A 23,937-nucleotide genomic window follows, 5' to 3' on the forward strand; every position below is an offset into this window, starting at 1 on the left:
AGGGGGGAGGGAGGGGAAACGCACCTCGCGATTCTCGCTCGCGCTCGCTCAGCTTAATTCCTCTCCGATTATCTCTATGATTTATTTCCTCCCGCCCGTCGCAGGGGGAGATCTCACACACGGCTCGCTTGTACATATATCGAATTGTGAATCGTCGTCCGTTTTCTATGCACTTGGAAACTCGCGAGATTTTCCCGGCTCGTCGTAGATCACTGGGAACCTCGAAGCCGAGCGACAAGACCGTCTTCCCCCGCGCGCTCTGAACGAAGGCGAATAACTTGATTCTCGTGCACGAGCAGCCCCCTAAATATCTCGGCTTGTGCCAGAGCGGCGACGGCAGCTGCCTCTCGCGACACCCTGTATATCCGGCGTGTATCTACCTCGCGGTTTGATTTCGCGCTTCTGGTCCGCGGCGCGATAACTCGACGAGGAATAAAACGCGCGCGGCAGCGCGGCGGCCAGAAACTGCTGAAAGACCGCAGACGATCGCAGATAAACATGAAAATTCGACAACGTCGACGATTCGACGACGACGACGACGACGACGACGACGACGACGACGACGACGATGGCGGCGACGGCGACGGCGACGGCGGGCGACGCGACAGGCGTCCTTGCTCCAACCACTCGCGCTACTACCGATGACGTAATCGTCGCGATACCCCGCAATCTTGGCGCCGCGGTAAACTCGTAATATCTATTTTTATCTGTGGTGGAAGCAAAGGGCCCCCGACTCCCGCGCGTCGTCGTCGCCGTCGCCGTCGCCACCACCGCCACCGCCTGCACGCCCCATCTCTTTCTCTTTCTCGTGCGTGACGCCGCTCTTATACGCACACACACACACCACACGTCAGCTTTCGTCGCGCGGAGAGAGCCAAGCCGAGCCGAGCCGAGCCGAGCCAAGACCCGCTCGGACATTTCGCGCGCGCGCGCGCGGGGCCTCGAGATCGAACGATGTTTATTGCGGTCGCGATAACGCTGTTTTCGGTCGCGTCGCGCGCATTTTCGCTCGTTTGCTCTCTCGCAATGACCGTACGTTTCCGATCCGCCGGATTTTTTGAATCTCTGCCACTCGACTCCCAGGGCTCTGCTCTGCTCCGCTTCGCTTCGCTTCGCTCCGCTTCGCTCCGTTCCGCTCCGCTCCGCTCGATCGTGTTACCGATCATCGGCAAGAAATCACGAAGATCGTCTTCGACGGCCGCGCGCTAGGTGACGCGAAATCGCCTGCTCAGAAACGCGTCGCGCGATATTGAAACGTAGAGGAGAGAGAACAAAGCGCAGGGATTGACGTCGAGACATTTAATTGATGCTAACTTTTCGTAATTGTGTGAATAACGCCGTCTTCTAGATTAATTTATTAATACACAAAGTTACATACGATACGTGTGACACATCGCTGTCTACTAATTGTCCAATATTACGCGTAACAAATTGTGTGAACGTGAATTGACCATTTCGCATCTTCACCGTTCTAAATAATCAAAACGAAAACTTGGATTCACCGGATGTTACGTGAAAATAAAACCTCACAGATATTAACTCTTTCAACCCCAAATTATTTTTATTTATAAAAAATTGTTTACTTATTATTGTTCCTAATAGCGTAGAGATGGTACCTGATTTTTTTTTCATAATTTTTCTATTTTAACGAAATGTTAACGATTTTAGTGAAATAAAAATGTTGTTGCATTGTTATTCGAATAACGATTAGTTTGACATTTGGTTGGATCTAAATAAATAGTAAATGTCAAATGGATGAAAATAAAGATGAAAGTAATATTAAATAATTAAATCGATAAAAATAGCGAAACTACACTGAGAAGATATTTAAAAATTTATATAAATTTATTTTATTGAAATCTTTATTGAATGAATCAGAAAAATGAAATACATTTTACAGAAACGTTTATTTTTCATTACAATAAAATTTCATGACAATAAAAACCGATAAATAACGAGAAGAAGATGTTGCTAAATTTACTTTTTAAATATTTCGATTTTTCTTCTCAGTGTAACCAAGACCGTGGTCCAACGAGGATCAAGACGTGCCAAGACTTAAACACGAAAGTCATGTTAACATTAATCCGTGACCGTCTCGCGTCATTGTATTCTGAACTCGAAATAAATCGACACTCGATATCGCGCCATCATGCGGTGCATCTTATGCCTCTCTTTCCTATAGTCAGAATTCTTATTTCGCTTGGTCGCTACGTCCGGCCCGTGGAATCCTGGCGCCGGTCCCAGACGGCGACGACGCCGCCGGAGACGCCGTAACGACGAAAAGCGTGGGACTTGCCGGCGTCCCTTTGTGACTACACCGCCCGCAGCTTCTCCCCGTATATATAAACCTCTTTACCGGAAAGGACCACTCGTTAACAAAGGATCCCAAAAGGGCGTCTCGACGACATCCGGCAGATAAACATTCGGAAAATTGTGCGTTACTTTCAACGAACGCGATTAGACGAGGGACTACAATGCTTCGGCCTTTTGCGGTCGTGTCCGATAAAGTATTTCTGGCCATTCAGCGTCGAGCCGCACGCGGCGATCATTTACAGACGTAACAATGCAGAAAAAAAAGGTTTTTGAGGGATGACCTGAACTCTGATCCCAGAAGAGCTTGCTGATCATTCCCACGCGAAGCAGCTAATGATATATTCTAATAGTGGAGAAATCTCGATATTATATCTTTGACTAATCGCTCACTTCAAAATAATTCCAACCGGTATCTTTGCGTTGACATTCTACAAAGAGTTAATAAGAACATTTTCGAATGAGCTTCCAAAAATTGACAATCTCCCGCAAAATATCTGTATATGCATTAGCGCACAATGAACCCGTGTTATCTCGCATGTTTATTTAACGCGCGTAAATCATATTTTGGGAAGAGGAATTTAATACGTTTGCAATTTTGACTTTTTTGATTAATTCGTGAACGGATCTGCCTCTCGCAGTTTCTCTATATATTTATCAAAAACAACGAGACGTATGGTGTTAATAATAAATATAAATATATTATTGACATCATTTCTTTGATTTAAAAAATATTCACTATGTTTAAAAACAAATTATTTTTTAATCATTTCATAACATTGTTTCTTTTTTTATTAAAAAAAGTATTCCCTAAGTTTAAAAATAAATTATAAAATAATTTATTTAATTCTTTTACAATTATATATCTTATCATTTATTTTTAACTTGGGGAAAATTTTTTTATTCAAGGAAATAATGTTAAAAATTCACATATTTATTTGAAAATAAAAAACTGTTTTTTAATCTAATGTCATTAATAATCGATAACGAGCAACAATGATGCTTGGCATTACAGGTCAACTATTTTCATATCTTAAACGATCTATTTTTTTTTTTATTCACAGGTGAGACGGGGCAGAGGGAATGGTGCACCCTGGCGTACTGGGAATTGGGCGGTCGAGTCGGTCGTCTATATCCCGTGGAACCATCGACGGTGAACGTCTTCGATTCTCTTCACGACGGCGACGGCCTCTGCCTGGCGACTCTGGCCGAGAATCACATTGCGCCGCCCGCGGTCCAGCGTACGCGCAGCAAAATCGGCCTCGGTAAGGTCTTCCTCCGCATTCCTTTGTGGAACGTGCTCGGTTTCTTTTTTTCTAATTTGCTTTAAAGACAGTTTGCTCGCTAGTACTAATTCCCTGAAAAAGATAAAGATCTCAGACATTCCTTTGTCCAAAAATAAAACATTCCAGAATGTGATGGATAAACAAGATCTTATCTTTTTATCGTAGGGCTAACGCTCAGCCAGGAAGCGGACGGTGTATGGGCGTACAATCGGTCGGAGAGCCCGATCTTCGTCAACTCGCCCACCCTGGACGACCCGGAATCCAGGACACTGCTGGTTTATCGGGTACCGCCAGGTTTCTGTCTCAATATCTTTGACCGCGCCAAGATCATGCAGCTTCCATATGGCGGAGGCGGTGGCGGCGGCGGCGGCGTTGGTGGTTGTGGTAGTGGCGGTGGCGGTGGTCAAGCCGCCGGCTTCACTGCCTCCGGCCCCGTCGACATTAACTCCGTCCGCATCAGCTTCGCCAAGGGCTGGGGACCCAAGTATTCGCGGCAGGAGGTCACTTCCTGTCCGTGCTGGCTCGAGGTGCTCCTAGCGCCGTGTAGGTGATCATCTTCGAGGCTGGCCGGGCCGAAGAGGTATCGTCAAGTCTCGTCCTCAACTCGCGCCTCCTCCTCGTCGTCGTTGTCGTCGTTCTCGTGGAGGTTCGGTGATAATGATGCGGCGACCGTGGCCTTTAGCTCCGTCCTAGCGAGAGCTGTGTTAATAATAAATGCATAAAAAGAACACGTGTGTGTGCGCCGGGGGCGATTCTCAGCGGCGCGTGTCTCGGGGTCGCCCCAACAACCCCAGCAGTCTTACCAAAGTACACGCCGTTAAAGTAATACGTTTAGGAACAACGTCGCGTTCCGTTTTCGTCGGTAGAACGAGAGACGGGAACGAACGGAGATCGATCGTTCGCGAGCGTGTTCATCGAGCGCGTACGAACGGAGAGATCATCACATCGAGACTCACATGAATGGGACTTGGGATTTTTACGAAGCGTGCGTTTTATTCGTAGTTCTCTCCCCTCCTTAAAAATTTTGTTTTACTCTCTATTCGCTTAGACGTCGATGCTACTCTCGAGACTCCCGTAAGAATTTCCGACGGAGGAAGCGGAGAAGGTCGGGCTTCCGGTAGGTCTAGTCACTTGCGTTTATAATCTACGCGCGTCGGCTCGCGAATTCGCGCGCGTGGATTCTGAATTCAGCATGGCAGGGAAAAGTTTTAGTCTCGTAAGGATGAAGCATAAAGCGAAGAGTAACATCGACGAAACGAAGAGAATAGACAGTACGCAGATAAAAAGTCGTTTTTATGTTGTCAGTTGTTCAAAAGGTTCAGAGAACGGTGGAAATTTAATTTAATCTTCCGCAGACTGTCCTATTTTTCATTGTCAGACTCGAGTTGTCTAGGAGGTTATTGATAAACGATTGTCTTTTTTCAAAAGTTTTCAAGTTCTAAGAAATCTGAACAAATTTCGGTATACTCTTTTAGGAATAGAATTGTACAATCGTACGATCCTTTCTACATTTTTTTGTACACGTCCGAATTTGAGATCAAATCGGCAACGTGTACAAAATTGTCCGATGGATTAATGATCCTATGATTCATGGATTTTAGATTAGTCTGCAGATGATTAATGATAAATAATTCAAAGGTGACTGACGCATTAAACATACATAGCACGGGAAATACTTGGAAAAATTCTGAACGTCCAGCTATTTCTCGATAATTTTTTAGTAATAGTATATAAAGTTACAAACGGACTTATCGTGAACTTTTTCGCACACCCGTTACGTTTCGTAGAACTTGTGTTACTGACGAGACGGATAAATTAATGTTTATAAGAATTTTGTTCAAAATAATTATGTGAGTTTGAGATATATTTAAATTAATTGTGCAATCTTTTACAAGTTTTATAAAGTAAATTTTTTAGGGTACTACTATTTTAAGAGTGTTAACATTCTTAAGATGTATATATATTTCATTGTACATATTTAACATTTTTAATTTATGTTTTACGGTGTTACTGCACGAAACATAAATCAAGAGTATATACAAAACGAACGGAATCAAGTAACGTAATATTAACTGATCAGGTTTCGTTCGTGAATTGATTTTTATCAAATAAGATTCGTATTAATAATTAGAATTAAACTTATTTATGAATTTTAATTTGAGAATCACGTGCTCGCTGCAATAACACAAGTTCTATGGCGAGCTGTACGTCGTAAGGGGATAGTATTTAATCAAGTAGTCGCGCAACTGATCGAAAATCGAAAGTGACGTGCCACGAGTCCCGGGTGTGTGTTATCTCCGATCGTCGTTCGGTGCTGTACATACATACGTATAGTACATGTACATACACTGTGCCTTCCCAGCTTCCCTCCTTGGTGCAGCGCGTACTCTCGGGAAACAAAAGTGCGCCACGTGCCAAGCTCGTTTCGCACGAAAAAAAGAAAAAGAAAAAAAACCGATGCCTCCTCCTCATGCGGAGCTTTATACTACAGTAATACAATGTACTGTGATAAGAGTTCGACGCGAGACTTTTCTTTCTTCCCTTTTTTTATGATTGCGAAGCAAGCGAGCTTAACAAGAGAGAGAAACAAAATAAGATACGTTCGCGTATAACAGTTTAATTAACGGAGGAGACTCTGCACATCGGAAATGAGGACCGGGTATCGCTGGTTTTTTGCGAGAATCGTCTCTCGGTTTAATCGTGGCATAATCGTCGAAACGTTTCGTCTTATTCTTCTTCCCAAAATGAATAATCCAACACAATGTACGAAGAGTCACAGTACTGTAAGATACTCTTATCAGAAAGATTGGTAAGAATCGGTAAGCGGAAAAATAGAAGAACTGGTTGGACTTGAACTTGGGAACCTTCGACTTTGATCGGGATTTGATTTAAAATCTGTATCAGACACATATTTATTACGCATGTTAATTACATTTTGATGTAAAAGGATTAAAAATATTTTTTTTTGTAAACAATGGTACCCATAATACACAGTGTTATACACCACTCTTAGAGAACACTGGCAGTAAAGAGAAATGTTCTTTATGCTTAATGGCACGAACGAAGTTGATTCCATACTCCAATTTTTATTTGGAATAATGATTATTATTCCTCGAGGCACTTCCTTTATTACATTGCTTTCCATTATGCGTTCCCTACACTGAGGGCAATGTTTAGATCTGAAAAAATTTTCCAAAAATTATAGAAAAATTTCTATAGGATTTTAAAGGAGATATTTTTTTTTTAGTCAATTGGAATATATTTCGAATATTCAAATTACCTTCTTAACGTAGATTTTCTGCAATTGGAATGAAATATATGTTGACACGTTGTGATGTCCACGTTGTTGGAAAGGAGAATCAAATTTTTATAGATAAAGCATGCAATAACGCTCATCTTGCAAATTAAACCACAAGCAATAACGGCTATTCATATCAAGCTCAATAATTTTTTTGCTTGCCAATAATAAGAAATCTTTATTAATATTTCAAGTGTATCCACTGCTAATAATGTTATTCTTTTGTTTCTATCATTTCCAAAACAAAATCTAACAGATTCTAATGGCACTCTTGAATAAATTTCACAGATGTAAAATTGGATTATCTGAGGTCGCGAGTTCGATCCCAGGCAATCCGCATATACGAATTTTTAATTTGTATCTTTAAAGATGTACGACTTGGGATTTCTCTGGTCTATGATTTACATTGACTTGTTAGCCGTGTGTTTTTTTAAAACACTTTCTGTAGGAATTATTTTTTCGTTTTTTTTGTAGGGATTATTGCATTACGATCGTGTTACTGCCTTTTTTTGTATTGAATATTTTCGTCGTCTCTCTCTTTCCTATGGTTGAATATTGTATATTTATCTCATTTCGGGTTCAAAAAATTTTTGGGGATTTTACACAACTCGAACAAACTTATAGATACACTTCAATTGCAAGCTCATACCACAAATCTTGGACAATGATGATGTAAAATGATCGACGAGACTATAGACATTTATATTATACACAAATGTCTATGGACGAGACACGCGATGCGAATACGTTCCAGTTCCAATTTTTAGTGATACCCATCTCCTGTTCTGTTTCGTGAAGACGATTTGATCGTTACACAAGTTTCATATGCGGAATACAAATGTTTGTTTGTACGTTGCCCCGCTTTTGATCCTATCTTCATATCTTTTGGCCCTTTCTATTCCGGATTCCCCATCCTACTCGCAATTTTTCCATTTCCAATTCTCTAGTTACAATATACCTTGGTGTACAAAAATCCAACTCGAATAGCCATCTTACGTAGTCTATCATTATTTTTTTAAATTTATGGTTTTTTGGCGGCGTTATTAAAAATTTGTATATTTTTAAAGATATACGGCTTGAGACCCCTGGTCAGGGTCTATGATTTACATTAACTTTAAACTTTTTTATTTATCACAGTATAATTAAAGGCCAAAACGAGCAAGACGGTTGTTGATGAAATTTAAATAATTTATTAGAATCTAACAAGATTTCGAGTGCGGTACGTTTCGGTCTGACTTGACCTTCTTCAGCTGCAAAAATAACATTAAACTGTCATAATAAAGAATTTGCACGGTATTTAACGCATGTCAAAAATCCACCCGTTGTGTCATTATGTGTAAGGGTGTACATAGTTGATTTTTTTATTTATATGTACGCCAATTTCTATCAACTTTTGGCGGATGTTATACATCTTTTTGATAAGCCGGGATACTTTTTATATAAATTATCATCTGTTTTTTCACTGATTGTTTTGGTCGCCCTCATGGGGTTTTACATAATTGAAACAAAGATCTAAAATTTTCCCCTGTAGTTTTGCACAATTTGAGATTGTTCCTGCCGAATAGTCCCTCTTATTGCATTTGCAGTAATAGATAATGCAAATTCATCTGAGACACGTAAAAGTACTCATGTTATTCATAAGTTTTGTTATTCATAGTTATTCATAAGTATAGATATTGCCATGCATGACATAGAGCCACATATCATACCTCATTCGAGGAATCTCACGTGGACATCATGATATCTATATAATGTGTAAGGTCCTTAGGATGGATTTTGGAGTAGCCTGAGGTTATTCGAAGTTCAAGTCACTCTCTTCACCATTCAGTACACAAAAACACTGACTTTATTTAACTAAAAGACTTCCACAAGTACAATGATCAGCAATACTGTTAATTATAAATTTATTTTCCTTGCCACGCGTTTAACTTTACTTTTACCGATACTTGAATCGGGGAAAGCGTGCGGCGGGCACGTAAATCTGAGGGCTGGTGGAGCACGTGAAACTCGGAATCTTCTCTATTATCAGCTTATTTCGCTTCTTCTTCACTGTCCCTTTTTACTGTTTCACTTTTCACAATTTTCCAAGCGCCGGTAGCCCTTTTCCGCTCCGGTCACTCCACTTTACTTTTTACTTTTTACTTTTTACTCCAATTTCCTCTCTTGCTCCGCCAACTTTGGTGATACGTACTCCCTCTTCGGCTTCTCGCACTTATTCTCTTTGATTCAAATTACCGCAACGAGCTTTTCGACGCTCTGCGCCTTCATCCGCTATTCTTATCACCAATTACTTTTATGAGAACGTTGACTACTATATCGATATTTATTTCGAAATTATCTTACAGTACACTAAGCTGAGTATCTTACAGTACTAAGTGGATCGCAAGATCCAATCACCCCGTAAACGGAAATGGATTTAAAAGGAGTGAAAATTTGTAATCCATTTTAATTCATTTGAATACATTTTGGATTAAAAAATTGCATTTACGTTTTTTTTAATCCTATGTCGTAGATTTAACTGGATTGTGCAACCCACGAAAATTTCTTTTGGATTCAGAGAATAGAAATCACTTCATTTCAATCCCGTTTCATGGGATTCTAATGGATTATATGGCTCGTAAAACTTTTTTAATTGAAAAAAATAGGAATCCAGTAGCTTCAATCTCACTTCATGGATTAAAATGGATTCAAGGAGTTCTTTTGAAATAAATTAAAAAAATCAAGAAGTTGGATTCGGTAATAACCACGCGAATCCATTTCAATCCATTTCCGTTTGCCGGGCACTAGCTTTCTTGGAAACGAGAAGCTTTTTCGGTAAGACAAAGCGTTGCGACTGAGATGATTGATGGCTTCTGTGTTGCTTTTTTTTTAATCTGCTGGACGTCATTATGCACACCTCCGGTTTCCGATAGCAGAAGGCTATCGTGTGTAATTATGTTTTCTGCATCGCTGTCAATCTCGCCGACATTCTTTATACTGCTCTGCCTTTCGTCTTCTTCGGAATGTCTGTAGATACAAAAGCGTTACTTGTAAATAAAGTGCGGAGAGACCCGCGGGGTCTCTCGATGATTTTTGGTGAATTTTTGTAGCGTTGTGAAAAGTTTATCGAAAGCACGAGTCTGCACTCTGATCTAAGTGAAAAAAAAAAGCTCAGAGGTGAATAATGTAATATACATCTTCGACAGAGTTTTTTTTCTATTAAGAAAGACTAAATACATCTGTTACGTACGTTCGTAAAGTGCTTGAGACGTTTTTGCATTTCGACTGAAACATAGATTCATCTGATGTATGGATTGTCTTCTTCCACTCTACCTCTTCGTTTTGCGTTCTTTTTCCTTTCGCGCCCCTCGCGCTTCGTCGTTTCATCCTTGGTTTTTTTTTACAGTTTGCCTTTTCCATCTTTCACTTAATCTTGACCCCTTGCCCTTTACTTTCTCGATTCCTGCGACGCAATCGACAGCGAACTTTTTCGTCTACAAATTCGAGAATACATTTCCTTATTTCCAAATTATATATATATTTTTTTTTACTAATACTTTTTTAACACGTAAGGTATTGTTGATCCCATATTTTTTAAATGTAAAAGTTAATCTGTATCTAATATGGATTAATTTACCATTGCCTTTGTTATCTCGTAACGCGAGGGAGATTGTTACGTCGGCAAATGACTGTTTATCTGAGGCGCGTCAAGCAAGACTGAGCTTTTTCGATTAAGAATAATTTATTCTTACGCCTACCCGTTGCGAGATTCGTCTCAAACGGAACGATTGGCTTTCGCCAATAAAAGAGCCGGCCACTTGTTCGACGAGTTACCGTTTCTCTTGGGCGACGCGACGTGCCATTATCCAGTAGTAATAATAACGAGAGAGTAATAACACTAATGTTAACGACCGAACGACAATTAGAGCTGTTTTCTAGCGTCTACTAATTCATAACTGCTATCGGCCGACCGACCACTCCACGTGTCTGTGGGCTAGGTTTAAATAATCTTTAAACCATTATTAGACATGCAATACGAAAGTTCCTCGTTAGCGAGATTAGATGCCTTCGAGTCGCGAGTCTCATCTATAATTGACGGTTTATCATCGCGATCCGAGTTCGATAAAAAAGAAATTTCTTCGCACGGGGAGGAAAACATATACGTGACAATAAAGCAGGAGGAGATTGCCGAGCGGGTTTTCTGTTTCGTGAAGAAAATATTCAGAGAGGGAGAACGGAGGCAGAACGAACGACGAGCCAAAGGTAAAATTGCGCAAACGAACGAATGAAGGCAGCTGATTTCCTTATAAGGACCCTACGTCTGTGAAACATAGTGCCTTTATATAGCCGTTCACTGTTACATTTAATTAGTGTTTAGAGCGAGGGAGACAATTAGCGATTATCACGCGTAAATCGGTAAATACTACTGTTATGGATAAGTATTGTAAGCGCTTCATCGGCATCGGTACGGTATTACTGCCCGTCTTCGAAAGGGAAATGAAACGGGGCAAGAGGGAGCCCTCTGCTCGTGTACGTATCTTTCCTCCTTCCAAACTTGATCCTCTCTTCTCCTTTCTCTTCATCGTAAAGAGTCCTGAATCAACGATATACACCGGATCGACTGAACTTTGATAAAAAAAAAAAAATTAAAAAGGAAAAAAGATTTTTCGACGTACTTAGACGAATTCCTGCCGTGTCCTACGTTCTAGGGTTGCGCTTTGCGCCCGTTAGGATGTAACGAATAAACAAATAGTGCCTTACCAAGAGATACTGTGCTTTTCGAAAGTTCAAATAATCGGGGAGTAGAGAGACGCGCTTTATAATACGAACAGCTTTTAGATTTTTCCTGATCGTGGATACGCGCACCTCGAATTGCGTAATGTCGTCAAACTGATAAAAAAAAAAAAAATTTTTCTTCGCCATCGCAGAAGACTTATCGATGTCGATCGTCTCTTGGCGCTTTTAAGATCGATCGATTCCCACCGGAAATTGGTATCGCAACTTGTCGACGAATTTAGAAATTGTTGGAAATCTAAAAGGAAGAAAGTGACTCGAGAAGAAATATTTCTAGTCGATTAAGAAGAAAAATTCTCGAAAATCCTAAATACGATAGTAATATTTGGAAAATACTGATCTGAACATGAAAATAAGGACTCTATCGGAGTAAAAAGTCTTGAAATATTAATTATACATTATTTTATCTTTTGCAACATAATTTTGTTAATCGTTCGGTAGTTTCGGAATTCGTCGACGCAGACACGCGACGATTACACCGTCGCACGGCGATCATTTTTATAATATAATTTCCGACTTGGAATCGAGTCACGACAAGAGCGGAGATCGTTATTTCGCTTCAGTGTTCACCGATAACGTAAACGTTATCGCTGAAAGAGCTTTCGATTAGGCACCGCGACTCCTCATTTTTGAATCACGCGCAATAAAATATACAACAAAAAAAAGTATATATAGATTATATATATATGTTATACGTATAATCGGTGCGGAAGGAGAATGCACAACGAAGAATCGAAATAAAACAAACGCTGCTGTATATATTGTACATAAGGTGTGTACGCACGCGCGCGCATACGCATATATGTATATTATACTATGTATATATTATGTATTACATCGTTGGCGACGACGATAATAGTAATAACGAATGGTAGTAACGAATAATAATTAAAGAATGCAGGTACCGAGAGTAAGTGCGAATAGTGTAACGAAATAACGATATTATTAGGTAACTCCCGAGAACTCATAATATTATTTTCAATATCATTGTATTCGATTCCGAAACGAGAAGCGTAAAACGCTTACCGAGCGAACGTGATCGTGTATCGAAGATCAAGGAAGTTCTCTCCACTCATTTTTACGAAAAAGAAATAAAACAAATATACGAAATTGCAGATTTGTACTTGACGTGTTGTTAATCATCAATCACCAACACCACGTCCCGTTTTAAATCCTTGTAGTAACAAGGACAATCTTGTTATTTTTACATGGAAAGAACGGTTTTGCCTGCTAAAGTATTTTTATATATTTTTATATATTTATATAAATATTTAGCTGGATACACACAGATCTAAAAAAAGTAATTTTGTTAGGCCATTAAAATAGTTATGTAGAACGTTTAAACTGATTGTTAAAACGTTAAAATTTGCCTTTCAAGCTTGAAAGTCTTACATCCTTTTTTTTTGTGCTTCAACAAAATTATTTTCAGGTCTCTGCCTAAATTTTTAGGTATTTCAACAAAACCTTTCTCTCCATATATGCATGTTTTGTGATGTAGTATTACATGATATATGTACATTATTTTTATTTCTTCTTAACGAAAGAGAGAAACTTTAGACTTACAACGTTTTCGCGAGAGAGAAAGATTTAGTTCTTAATAATTTTTGCCAGAAGGAAATACGCGATGGGAAGAGATACCTTTAGAGAGAAAAGGTAGCCTGATGAGAAAATGATTTAATATCGACACAACACGCGATGATAATACATTTCCTGAATGGCGGGTACTATTATTCACGACGATACGCCCGTCGGGAAAACGTCGCGATTATAGTGCACGCTTTATGACAGGTGCGTCGTAAACGTCGGGCGATTAAATTCTAAAACTCCTGCGGGGCTTACTAGGAAACGACACTTAATCCGTCTCGCTTAGAAGCCGGCAGATAAGTATTTTCCATTCGCCGCGCGATGTTCGCTGCGTATTTGCTATGAGTCAGTCCGTCCTCGCCGTTCGGCGTTGCAACGGCAAGGTTCTCCAGATGCCGATTGTCGCTCTCCTTTTCGTACGCGATACACTGCGACCGACAATTAAAATATCTCCTTCCTTTATTATACACTTTATTTCTAACATGTACATTATCGCGAAAGATCGCTTGTTACACCTGCCTCGTCGCGCGCGTTGAAACGCGCGTCCGCGGATGCATTACACACCTCACACGCATATACAATACGAATTAATAAATATTGAAATAATTATTTACAAATGACTTAATCGATAAGCGTTCGATGTCGGATCGTAAGAAAACGAATATGGAATGTATCACCGATCAGTGAAATCAGATCGTCATTGATGAGTATTAAGGTATTAAGTTAATGACTGATAAGAAACGGTTCGTCATTGAAGTCTTAGTAACTAAACGAAAAAAACAATTGCTATTGAATAAAGTGGATTGGGAATAAATCGCTGAGTATTACGATTTCACTGAACGCTTTTTCGACGCGCGATGCGATTACGAAAGGCACGTAGATTTTTATGCGACAGCGCAACGCGAAGAAACCGAGAATTTTGTCGAGCGATGCTTATAATTATTATTTACAGATCAGTACGCGCTCTTATATAGATTCCAGACTTTGCGCGAATCGCGCATCTGGTGACAAAATCAATGAAACACCTCGTTCGACACTTGAGATCGTTCTCTTCATTTAAGTTTGTCCGTCGCTTCTTCGAGCGTCGACATTCACTTCTTTTCTTTGCTCGGTATCAGGAAGCACAACAATCCGCCAACTGAAAACGATCAATTTTTGTTTAATTTCTTATTTCTTCGCAGATTTTTTTTTATGTTTTACTTGAACATCGTTAAATACCATTAACTTCTCTGTCCGTTTAACCCGATAGATCCAAGTTTTAGATATTTAGCAAATTCCAATAATAAAAAAATCAAGACGATCACAGAATCTCTGATATCTTTGATTTTATATTAATGTGTCGCTTCAAAATTCTTTCCGTGATAGACACTTTGTAATAAACACTTACATATGGTGATACCGGCTACTAGGAATATCGGAATCTCGCAGCTGAGATCTAGCAGCATGCCGAAGGCCAGATTACTCGCCACCGCGCCGAACCTTCCCAAGCACACCATCATGCACACCGCGGCGGCGGACACGTGCGTAGGGAAGACGTCGACCGCAACGCTGGTAATCACGAAATTTGCCGTAGCTGCCATCAGGGAGAACACGCACGCGGTTATGAGGATTTGCAGCGAGGACCTCACGAAGTACATACCGAGACCAGCGATGCCAGCCATCAGCATCGTGGTAACTGGACGGAAGAAATCGTCAAAAATATTATTCTCGTTGAAAACGAGATGAACCGAAAAGAGAAATTCAGAATAGTTTTAGTTTCAAACATACACACTATAAACGCAGAAAAAAAATTAGTATTAAATCAACAATTTATATATAAGTTTCATATATAAACAGAAATATAAAATCTTGAAAGAATTTATAATTAAACAAAGATAATTTGCTAACGTAAAGAAATTTTATTTCTTCAAAGGAGCAAAGAAAATGTTTTTTTCTCATCAAGTAAGTAATGTCTGTTTAAGATTATCAAATTCAAGATTTTATATTCTTGCTCATATATGAAGCAACGAATTGTGGAAAAAATTAGTATATATGTAACGTTGCCAAATTATTAAAAAAATTGTTTTTGCTCGGACTAAAGATAAAAAATGATTGGAACTCTTACTTGGCATCGTTCGACGACCGACTCGATTTGCTAGATATCCAGAGGCGACATTGCCGAGCAGACAGACGGCATTGATCGTGAGAGAGTTGATAAACACCCGCTCGTCTATATGCGGTTTGCACTCCGTAGTGACTCCGTTCGCTAAAAGGAGAAACGGTTCCTCTGGAACAGTGCGATTTAACGCCTGTGTGTCGTGTATCAGCTCACAGACCGTCACGGATACATTTGGATGCGATTGGTGATAGTTCTCGAAGCGATTGAACAATTCCGGTTGCCAGAGGTTGAAACCGTAGTATCTAAACGTCAAACGATCGGTGAAAAAAATTTTTTTTACATTAACGATACACATAATTTTTTTTTTATTAAACGGTATTTATGTTAACAGTTGAATGTTTGATTATAATAACATTCTGATAAAAAAATAATAATATAAAAATAAAAAGAAGAGATGTTTTTTTTAAAAATACATAGAAATTCTTTTCGCTGATAAAATTTTGTACCAAGTTGTATAATACTCTCTTCGAATGTTTTTTAAACAGAACATATGTTGGAAATACGTTGAAGTCTTTTTGAAAATCAGAGAACCAAGGAGACACTCACCCAAACATGTTCGTGAAATAAATCGTCCACAGGAGGGAAGCGTACTTTAAGAGAGGTGGCGATGCAATGGTGCGCAATTGCCACCAAATATTCTTCAGCAATTCCGTCAGCATATCCGACGAGGACAACGGTACCTTGCTCTTTTCTACTTCGAACACGGCATCAGAGAGAAGTTCCTTCACCTGAACGTACGTTGGGCATTGGATTAGAAGAAAAGAGATAATATAATCCTACAATATACTATTTGAAAAAAATAACAATTAATTTTTTTGTACTTACCGGAAACTCGCTCTTATGGCGTCCAGTGTTCGCCGCATAGATCGTCTGGAGAACCGCGAGAGCCTCGTCGGTCTTGCCTTGCGATACCAGGAATTTCGGACTTTCCGGATACGACAGGGTTACCATGGCAATAGCGAAAATTGGCAGGCTAATGGCGCCGAGGAATAGTCTCCAGGAATTATAGCGGATTCCGTAGAATTCGAAAGATATCGGCAACGGTATGATTATCCAAGCTAAACCTGGATAAGCGAATCGATAAGTTAGCGTACTGGTAGCGTATATACTTTGTCGTGGTGGCGCATTTCGTTGTTCAACGCAATCTTATTTATTAATAATGTAAGTACCAGGCAATATTAACCAGGCGAGAGTGAAGAAAAAGCCGAGGTAGCAGATACTCTTCGCTCTGTACCTCTCCGCGTGGAACTCTCCGAGATACATGTATACCAAGGAACCGGGTCCACCCATTCTAAAAAAAGAAACAGTCCATACGAAGGTACAATCAGAGTAATGTCCAGTGTGGCGCTTAAATAACTTAGAATTATCTAAGATATCGAAGATAACGTACATTCTGATAAATTAGAGAATAATAAGTTAGAACCATTTCTTCACCTAGATACCCATACGGCACACTAATATTGTATCAACATCTCAGCAATTAAATCGCAAGATTGTGAATATTGTAGCAACATTGTGAAATGTTGATACAATGTTAATGAGACATTGCAGCAATGTCTAATGTAGAAAAATCAACATAGATTCAATATTGAAAAATTTTCACACTTCAACATTCAACATCGCAATGTTTCTACAATATCTCCGCGATATTGCATTGCATTTGCAACATTGCAACATTGCTACGATGTTACTGCAACGTTCTGCGCTGTATGGGATAATTATCTAGATAGTTTTATATAGATAACGACGAATATTGAATATATCGCACCTATCGTTCATTAAGTACTTGTACTTACAAGAATCCGCTTATGACTCTGAACACTAGCAGCAATTTGAAGCTTTGCGAGAAACTCGCGATCAGCGTAACGAGACTGTCGGTGAAGAGATTCAGCAGCAGGATATTTCTTCTTCCGTAGGCACCCGCGAAGATTCCCCAGAAAAGAGCGCTAAACACCGAACCTGAAGCGATGAAACATGCGTGAATTCATTGAATAATATATATTATTTTAAGAGAAATATTTATACAAATGATTTCTAGTATTATTTATTATTCGAGATGTGTTTTTGCACAAAACTCGGATAGTACAGATATATTCGTGCGAATGGAAGACGGCGGATTAACTTTAATCTGCGTTCCACGCGACGAGTGGGCCGCAGTAGAAAAATTCGCCCGCGTAGTCAATGAATTAATTCGTCGTTAAGATAAAGAGACTTTAACGCCGCTCAAGGCAAGTAGTTCTGGAAATAGGAATTTAAAAGTGCAGTTACGTCGAAATATTTGAATGTAAGTGCACGAGTTTATGGAGCTCTGTGATTTAGAAGTGTTTGGAGGCGCGAGTATCCCTAAATTTTACCTATGAGAAAGGCGACGTTTAGCAGTCCTTTCTCCTCGGACCTCATGTTCAGGTCGCATTCGGCTGAAGGCAGGATATACGCGTTTGCTCCATACTGGCAGCCAACGCAGATGAACATCACGCCGCAAACCAGTAGAAAAGTGTACTGATACCTTCCATTTCCTGCGAATGATTGCAGTAAATTTTCATAAATACCTTAAAAATTGCCTGACTATTACATATATATCTATACATTTTTTTATTATTTTAATTATGTATTATATATAATTAAATAATTAATTACGTATTTAATGATCGCGCAAGGAGAACGACTTACCGCATATCTCCATGGCCTTCTCAAAGTCCGCGGTACCTTCCTTGGTCCCATGGTCCTTAATGTCCTTCTCTAAAAAAAGCAAAAGTTTCTTTGAATTTATTTGTCAAGAAACTTTCTCCGATAACAACGCGATACTCATAGCGCTAAAATTAGATTTTTTTCGCATAAGGCCTGAGATATCCGTGATTCGCCGTGAACACGTAATTCGGAGTATATCGCATTGTCCACGAGCGAACGATCACGTGTTAATTCGCGCAAGATTCGAGCCGAAAATAATTGTTTGACAAATAGGCACGCATTCGGAGATATCCATTTAAGGTCCATTTTCTTTTCGATACGACGAAAACATTTCGCGATATGTCACGTAAATTGATTACGCATGCCAAAAATTTCCTACGTTCGTTCTCACACGCAAAATTGTGAAACTGAAACAATGCGCGTGTCGTAACGGACTTGATCCATATTTAACTTTGTAACTTTTTCAAAGTTGACAAAGGTGTGCGTGTTTCCAGTATATGACGAAACATTTAAAGGTATTAGCTCTTTTTTTTTTTTACGCTGATCGGAGTTAAGTAAATAGACGTCAATAGACAGCGGATTGCGCAAGTGTCACTTATCACTGCAGCCTTCGTTAATTGAGCGCAATATCAATCGATAAGGATTTATTGTTCGGAAGCAAAATAAATCTTACCGATACGCGCGATGTCAGATTGCGATTCTGCATCGCGTCAATCGCCGAGATCGACGCGATCCAAAGTGTTGACCGCTTCTCTTTATGCACATAAACAAAATCTTCCGTTTGTCCATTTTGTTCGAACTGCAAGATAATCTGCAATTTTCTTAAAAGTTTGCCCACTACCGCGATTGGCTGCAACGCGCGCAACGGCGGTTTCCTTTCATTATTCAGTTATTTTCCTATCAAACTATTAAACAACGTTAATAGTTTGATACGCGTGTATGCGGAGATATTAATGTGAAATAGGAGGAGAAGATAATAAGATTCACGCGGACTAACAGAATTACGGCGGCTTGCTCCCAACTTGCTCATTGACGCGGCGATGTGCCGGTAATCGACGTCAAATACGCACGTAATGAGCTAATTAAATCCTCCTTTATTAATTAAGGATCGAACGCTTCGTCCAAGAGGGGCACTTCTCCCGCGAACGGGTAAGAGCCCCTTGGCGCAACGATCAAAGTTGCCAGCGAACGAGTTTATTAAATCCCGCTGAATCGTACGCGTTGCATCCGGAACACTTAGGTTCGCTCTCGCGAACACGGGAGAGTTGCGCTGCGTCACTGCTCAAACATTTCCAAGTTCGTTGAAGAGAATTTCCGCGCGCTTCCCGTTGCCGTCATAAAATTTTGATTGACAATTTGCGTAGATCGACGTTAGAGCCCGTGCAAATTTTGTAACGCGAATTTTCTTCCCGCGCGTGTCGTTCTAACGCCGATCCCTGTATTTGTCAAAGATTTCGATGGCTCTTTGGATAAAGACGCGAAAACATGTAACGACCTCTCGAGCCAAGTTATTGTGGGATTAGCGTTTATTTCATCATTCGTATTTGTCGAAATAAATTTCCGCGCGCAACATCATGTTTGTCTCTTAGCGCCGTTATTTTCCGATTGTTTGATGCAAACACGTAAGTCTGTACGTTGCGGCGGCGTGCGTTGACATCTTTTGTGTTCTTTTTTGTCCCGTTCTCGCAATTCGGTAATCATTTTGTAGATAATAATAATAATAATAATAATAATAGCTTTAGAGCAGCGCAGTGATTACATTTGCCGCTTGCAACATTTTATTCCGAATGATCTGTAACGTAAGCAAAATGCGAAATATTTTGAAACAAGCTCTTGAAAATGAAAACGCTGTAGCAATTGTGTACAAATGTATAAATAATAAAAACGTTTGTAGTGTTGCAATCGTTGACGGAATACATTCACCGCGAGACTAGGTGTTTTAGCTCGATGATAGTGAGGAAGACTGAGGAGAGAGAGTTTCCGTTGGAAAGTATATCTAGGTTTCTTTATTATACCTATTTTCCTGTTCGCGTAGAAAAGCAAGCGGAAAACTTGGCGCCAAACGCAAGCGACAAAGTGGGAAAGCAAACGGTATTATTGGAGAAATTTTAGAAAACCAGATCTAAATCAGTTGGCGATACCCGAATGTGTACATCTCGTGAATTCGTGCCAAACGAGAAAATAAATGAAAAATAGTTTTTAACCCCGTCCCACCCTTCTCATCGAAGTCACTCGCGAAATCTCTTTCAAATGTCTCGAATTTAATCTCAATTTTAATCTAAAATCTCCTTGGCGTTGAGGGAATGTCCACGAACTTTCTTTCGATTTTAAGTGATCAATTATGTTATCTTATTGATCCCAGAGAAAAGTTTCTTCGAACGAAAAAAATTTGTTTGAATCAAAGAGATTTGTGCATTGCTACTCGGTCAAAGAAAACTTTCTTTGATTTGAGGGAATTTTTTGGTTATTCCTTTTACTAGAATTAAAAATATAGTTTGATTGTACAACGCAAATTTTTTTTAAATAAAAAAAATATATTTTTTAAAAATCAAAACCACTAATTGTTTCTTACATTTCCATTAATATAAACATTTTCTTTGAATTAAATTATTCGTTTAAATTTATTCACTTTAAATAAAGCATATCATTTCTTGATATCAAATAAATTTCTATTTTCCTCAAAGGCATTTTCACTTCATCTTGAAGAAAACCAAGTTAAACAAACGCGAATTTCATCAATTTAAACGTAACTTTTCTCCGAGTGTGAGCATCGATCAGTGGATGCCATCGAAAATAAACTGAATTATGACACTGACCTATCGTGAGGGAGATGGTGGAAATGCGGCTGACCATGATGCAGCGTCCTGAAAAATTTCCAGGAGCAGAGGCCGGAGGCAGATCTGCGGGCAAGGCACTGGTCTAGTCGGTCGCGAAGAAGCCTAATCTGCGACTGTCGATCGTGGGTGGCACAGAGACGCCAGTGACCTCCCTTAGACCGTCGTCGCTCGTCGATGACGAAGGATCGACACATTGATCGGAGCCGTCGTCGCGGCGCTTTAAATATTACGTTACGAGCGCGATCCGAAAATCCTTCCCCACTTACCGCGCGCCGATCGTATACGATTGGGGGTCGCGAGCCCGTTATTCCACGCAAATGCACCTGCGTCGCAGTGATAATTATCTATTATAAATATCGTAAACGCTCTCGTAATAAAATATGTGACGCGAGTCCTCTTATTGTCATCGCGCGATTCATTAAAATCGCAAGAATCCGATTTGGCGCTATATTTTCACTATTCATCTCTTAAAGTTCTGTGTACACGCGATTCAACAAATTTTCCCGCGAATTTCTTTTTCCTGAAAAGCCAAGAGCTCTGTATTAGTTATAACACTTGTATACATTTTTTTCTCTAAGTATACTATTCAAATAACTTATTTACTTCAAGTGAAAATTATTTGCTTGATATAAAGTAATTATTTGAACAGCAATTAATAACATATTCACTTAAATTTAGTAATTTTTTCTTTCATTTTTTTTCTTAGAATGACGAAACTCTTTGCAGCAACATTATCATGCTTGTGCTGTCCTACATAATTATTTTGATGACCCAACATAAAATTATTTTCTGATTTGTATCTAGCAAAATTTTTTTAATGCTAAAATATAAAATTATTTTTTTCGTATATTATCATTTTATTTTTATTATAATGATGACAAATGATTATAATGATTATAATGATGATAAACAGAAAAACATGTAATATTTTCTTACGTTCGGTTTTGTTAAAATTTAGCTGGATACATATCTGAAAATAATTTTGTGTTAGGCCATCAAAACAATTAGGGCGCTCAAACTGGTGCTATGTTAAAATATTTGACAGTATTTTTCATTATACTTGAACGTTTTTTATAAATATTTTAATATTTATAAATATTTTAGTTCGACAAAATTATTCTTAAATCTGTATCTAAATCTGTAGCTAAATTGTTAGATATTTCAGCGAAACCGTTCTTTCCGTGCGAAACTGAAATTATCTATTGGCATTTGTAAGAATTGTTTGTAAAAATGGATCTCCAGTAACTCTTTGTAATGTAAAACACAACAAACATTTCTATTTTACATTGAATGATGTTAAGCAAAATGTCTTATTTTACATTAAATCATTGCCTCTTATTTGGAACGTACAAGGGGGGGTTTGCTCAAATCAAAATGGAATCGATAAGAAAAGTGTGACGTGTGATTTTACGTTAACGCCCTTGAATTTCGCCGCTTTTCTCACGCATCATTAGCCACATAATCCAAATGAGATTCCCCCTAAAAAAAAAAAGAAAAAAGAAAAGACACCTGTTCACACACGAATGTGCACAAGTGGCGCAAATCACGCGTAGCAACGCTGACACGAAATTAAATGGATATGCGCGACAATCTAAAAGAAACGGCCACTTTTGGCAGAACAGATGATAGATTTGTTTAATTAACCCGTCATCCCAGTTCTGCGTCGCAAAGCTGTTGGAGAACCTGTCGGACGGAAAAGTCAATCCGCGCGTGATCGGTCGGACAATATTTGCTTTAATTGCGGACGAATTAAATTGCTCCTCGACGCGGCCACCAGCGGCGAACATTTTATAAATAACCGCGCCCGCGATCGCGCGATCCCACTTGTGGCGGCGCGAGGTACATCGCTCCCATACGTTTTTCTCCTACGAGCACGCCGCTGCTCCTCGCCTCCTTCGCAAGCCTTCTTCAAGAGCCTCCTTTCGCGAAGGGACGCCCTAGCGAGCCTCATTATTATTGACCGCTGGAATGCTCCGTAACGTCAAATGTAACGATTAAGGATCGTGTTTTGAACGCTCCAATTTGTAGGATTTATGCGAGGCCGTGTTCTTAAGAGAAATCATGTTTGATCCTCCCTCGTAAAAATCGTACGTTCCATTCAACATAAGACGTGCCATATATTGAATAAATACCAGACGAATTTTTTTTTTTTTTTCTATATTTGATATTCGAATATAGAGTTGGAATTAAATTGGTATTTATTTATTTAAAATAAATGTATATATAAATGTATGTATTTATTTATTTTTTCACCGAACTCCGCTCATTTGCTGACCTTTCATGTATTGATTTTCGTATTTAAAAAATGTTCCGCCAAATTTTTTATGCGGACAACATTACCTGTCCTTAAACATATTATGGAGTTACAACAACGAAGGTGTGTACGAGCATTATACACGTAGGTGCCAGTCCGGGCGACGCGAGCAATTATAAGAATGTTTGTCGTGGGTGCGGTTCTTCTTTCATTAAGGGGACCAGAAACCCTTGAAGAGCGAAAAATTGACGTATGTCCGTTGACCTGAGAATTAGGACCGGATCGATATCCAGTTAAATTGTCATTACCTCTGACAACCGTTTACACTTACGCAGACATACATAAGTCCACTTTTCTAAAACAAAGTAAAAAAAAAAATTGAAATTAAATTAGCAAATGAGTGCGTGGAAAAGAAAACGAGAAACGTAAAAAATGAAACAAAAGAGTGATAATTTGAACGTACAAAATATGGAATGCGTATCTTAAATGTACGACCAAAATGTGTATATAACAAATTGACAAATTATACAAACAAAATATAATTCGATATAATTTTAAGGTTCTTAAATTTTCACGAGAGAGTGTCAATTGTACAGGGTGTTTATTAATGGTTGTGCCCACGTTTTACCATAAGAGATGATTTACCGACTGAATATCCTTATAAATGCAGTCGGTAAGTTATCTTAACCGAGACTAAAACATCGATTAGCGAAGACTCAATTATATTATTAAAGTCATCGAAGAATTAT

General features: G+C 39.2%; 2 protein-coding genes across 2 annotated transcripts in view; one reads left to right on the forward strand and one right to left on the reverse strand.

Annotated features, from left to right (window-relative positions):
• Positions 1–12,790, forward strand: part of LOC105194590 (mothers against decapentaplegic homolog 6) — a 59,366-nt gene extending 46,576 nt beyond the window's left edge. Inside the window, 2 exon segments of the mRNA XM_011159573.3 lie at positions 3,375–3,575; positions 3,762–12,790. Coding sequence (XP_011157875.2) covers positions 3,375–3,575; positions 3,762–4,147 — 587 coding nt within the window. The 3' untranslated portion in view covers positions 4,148–12,790.
• A 534-nt stretch (positions 12,791–13,324) lies between these two features.
• LOC105194589 (synaptic vesicle glycoprotein 2B) lies at positions 13,325–21,113 on the reverse strand. The gene is made up of 10 exons (XM_011159572.3): positions 20,914–21,113; positions 18,080–18,148; positions 17,764–17,925; positions 17,206–17,368; positions 16,579–16,700; positions 16,235–16,473; positions 15,956–16,137; positions 15,356–15,651; positions 14,639–14,926; positions 13,325–14,389 (listed from the first exon to the last, which is right to left on the reverse strand). Exons 1-10 carry the CDS (start codon positions 20,948–20,950, stop codon positions 14,343–14,345), a joined length of 1,605 nt encoding a protein of 534 aa, XP_011157874.1. The 5' UTR covers positions 20,951–21,113; the 3' UTR covers positions 13,325–14,342.
• Positions 21,114–23,937: the final 2,824 nt, after the last annotated feature.

Source organism: Solenopsis invicta, chromosome 12 (assembly GCF_016802725.1).
Source record: "Solenopsis invicta isolate M01_SB chromosome 12, UNIL_Sinv_3.0, whole genome shotgun sequence".
Lineage (NCBI taxonomy): Eukaryota > Metazoa > Arthropoda > Insecta > Hymenoptera > Formicidae > Solenopsis > Solenopsis invicta.

Bases quoted from the DNA above. Each gene is read 5' to 3' on its own strand.
- LOC105194589 (XM_011159572.3), bottom strand. From the start codon at position 20,950: ATGGTCAGCCGCATTTCCACCATCTCCCTCACGATAG. The intron at 16,701-17,205 runs GTAAGTACAAGT...TTCTTTTTTTAG, and splicing joins AGAGTCATAAGCGGATTCTT to AATGGGTGGACCCGGTTCCT. The intron at 16,474-16,578 runs GTACTTACATTA...TCGCTTATCCAG, and splicing joins CGCCTGGTTAATATTGCCTG to GTTTAGCTTGGATAATCATA.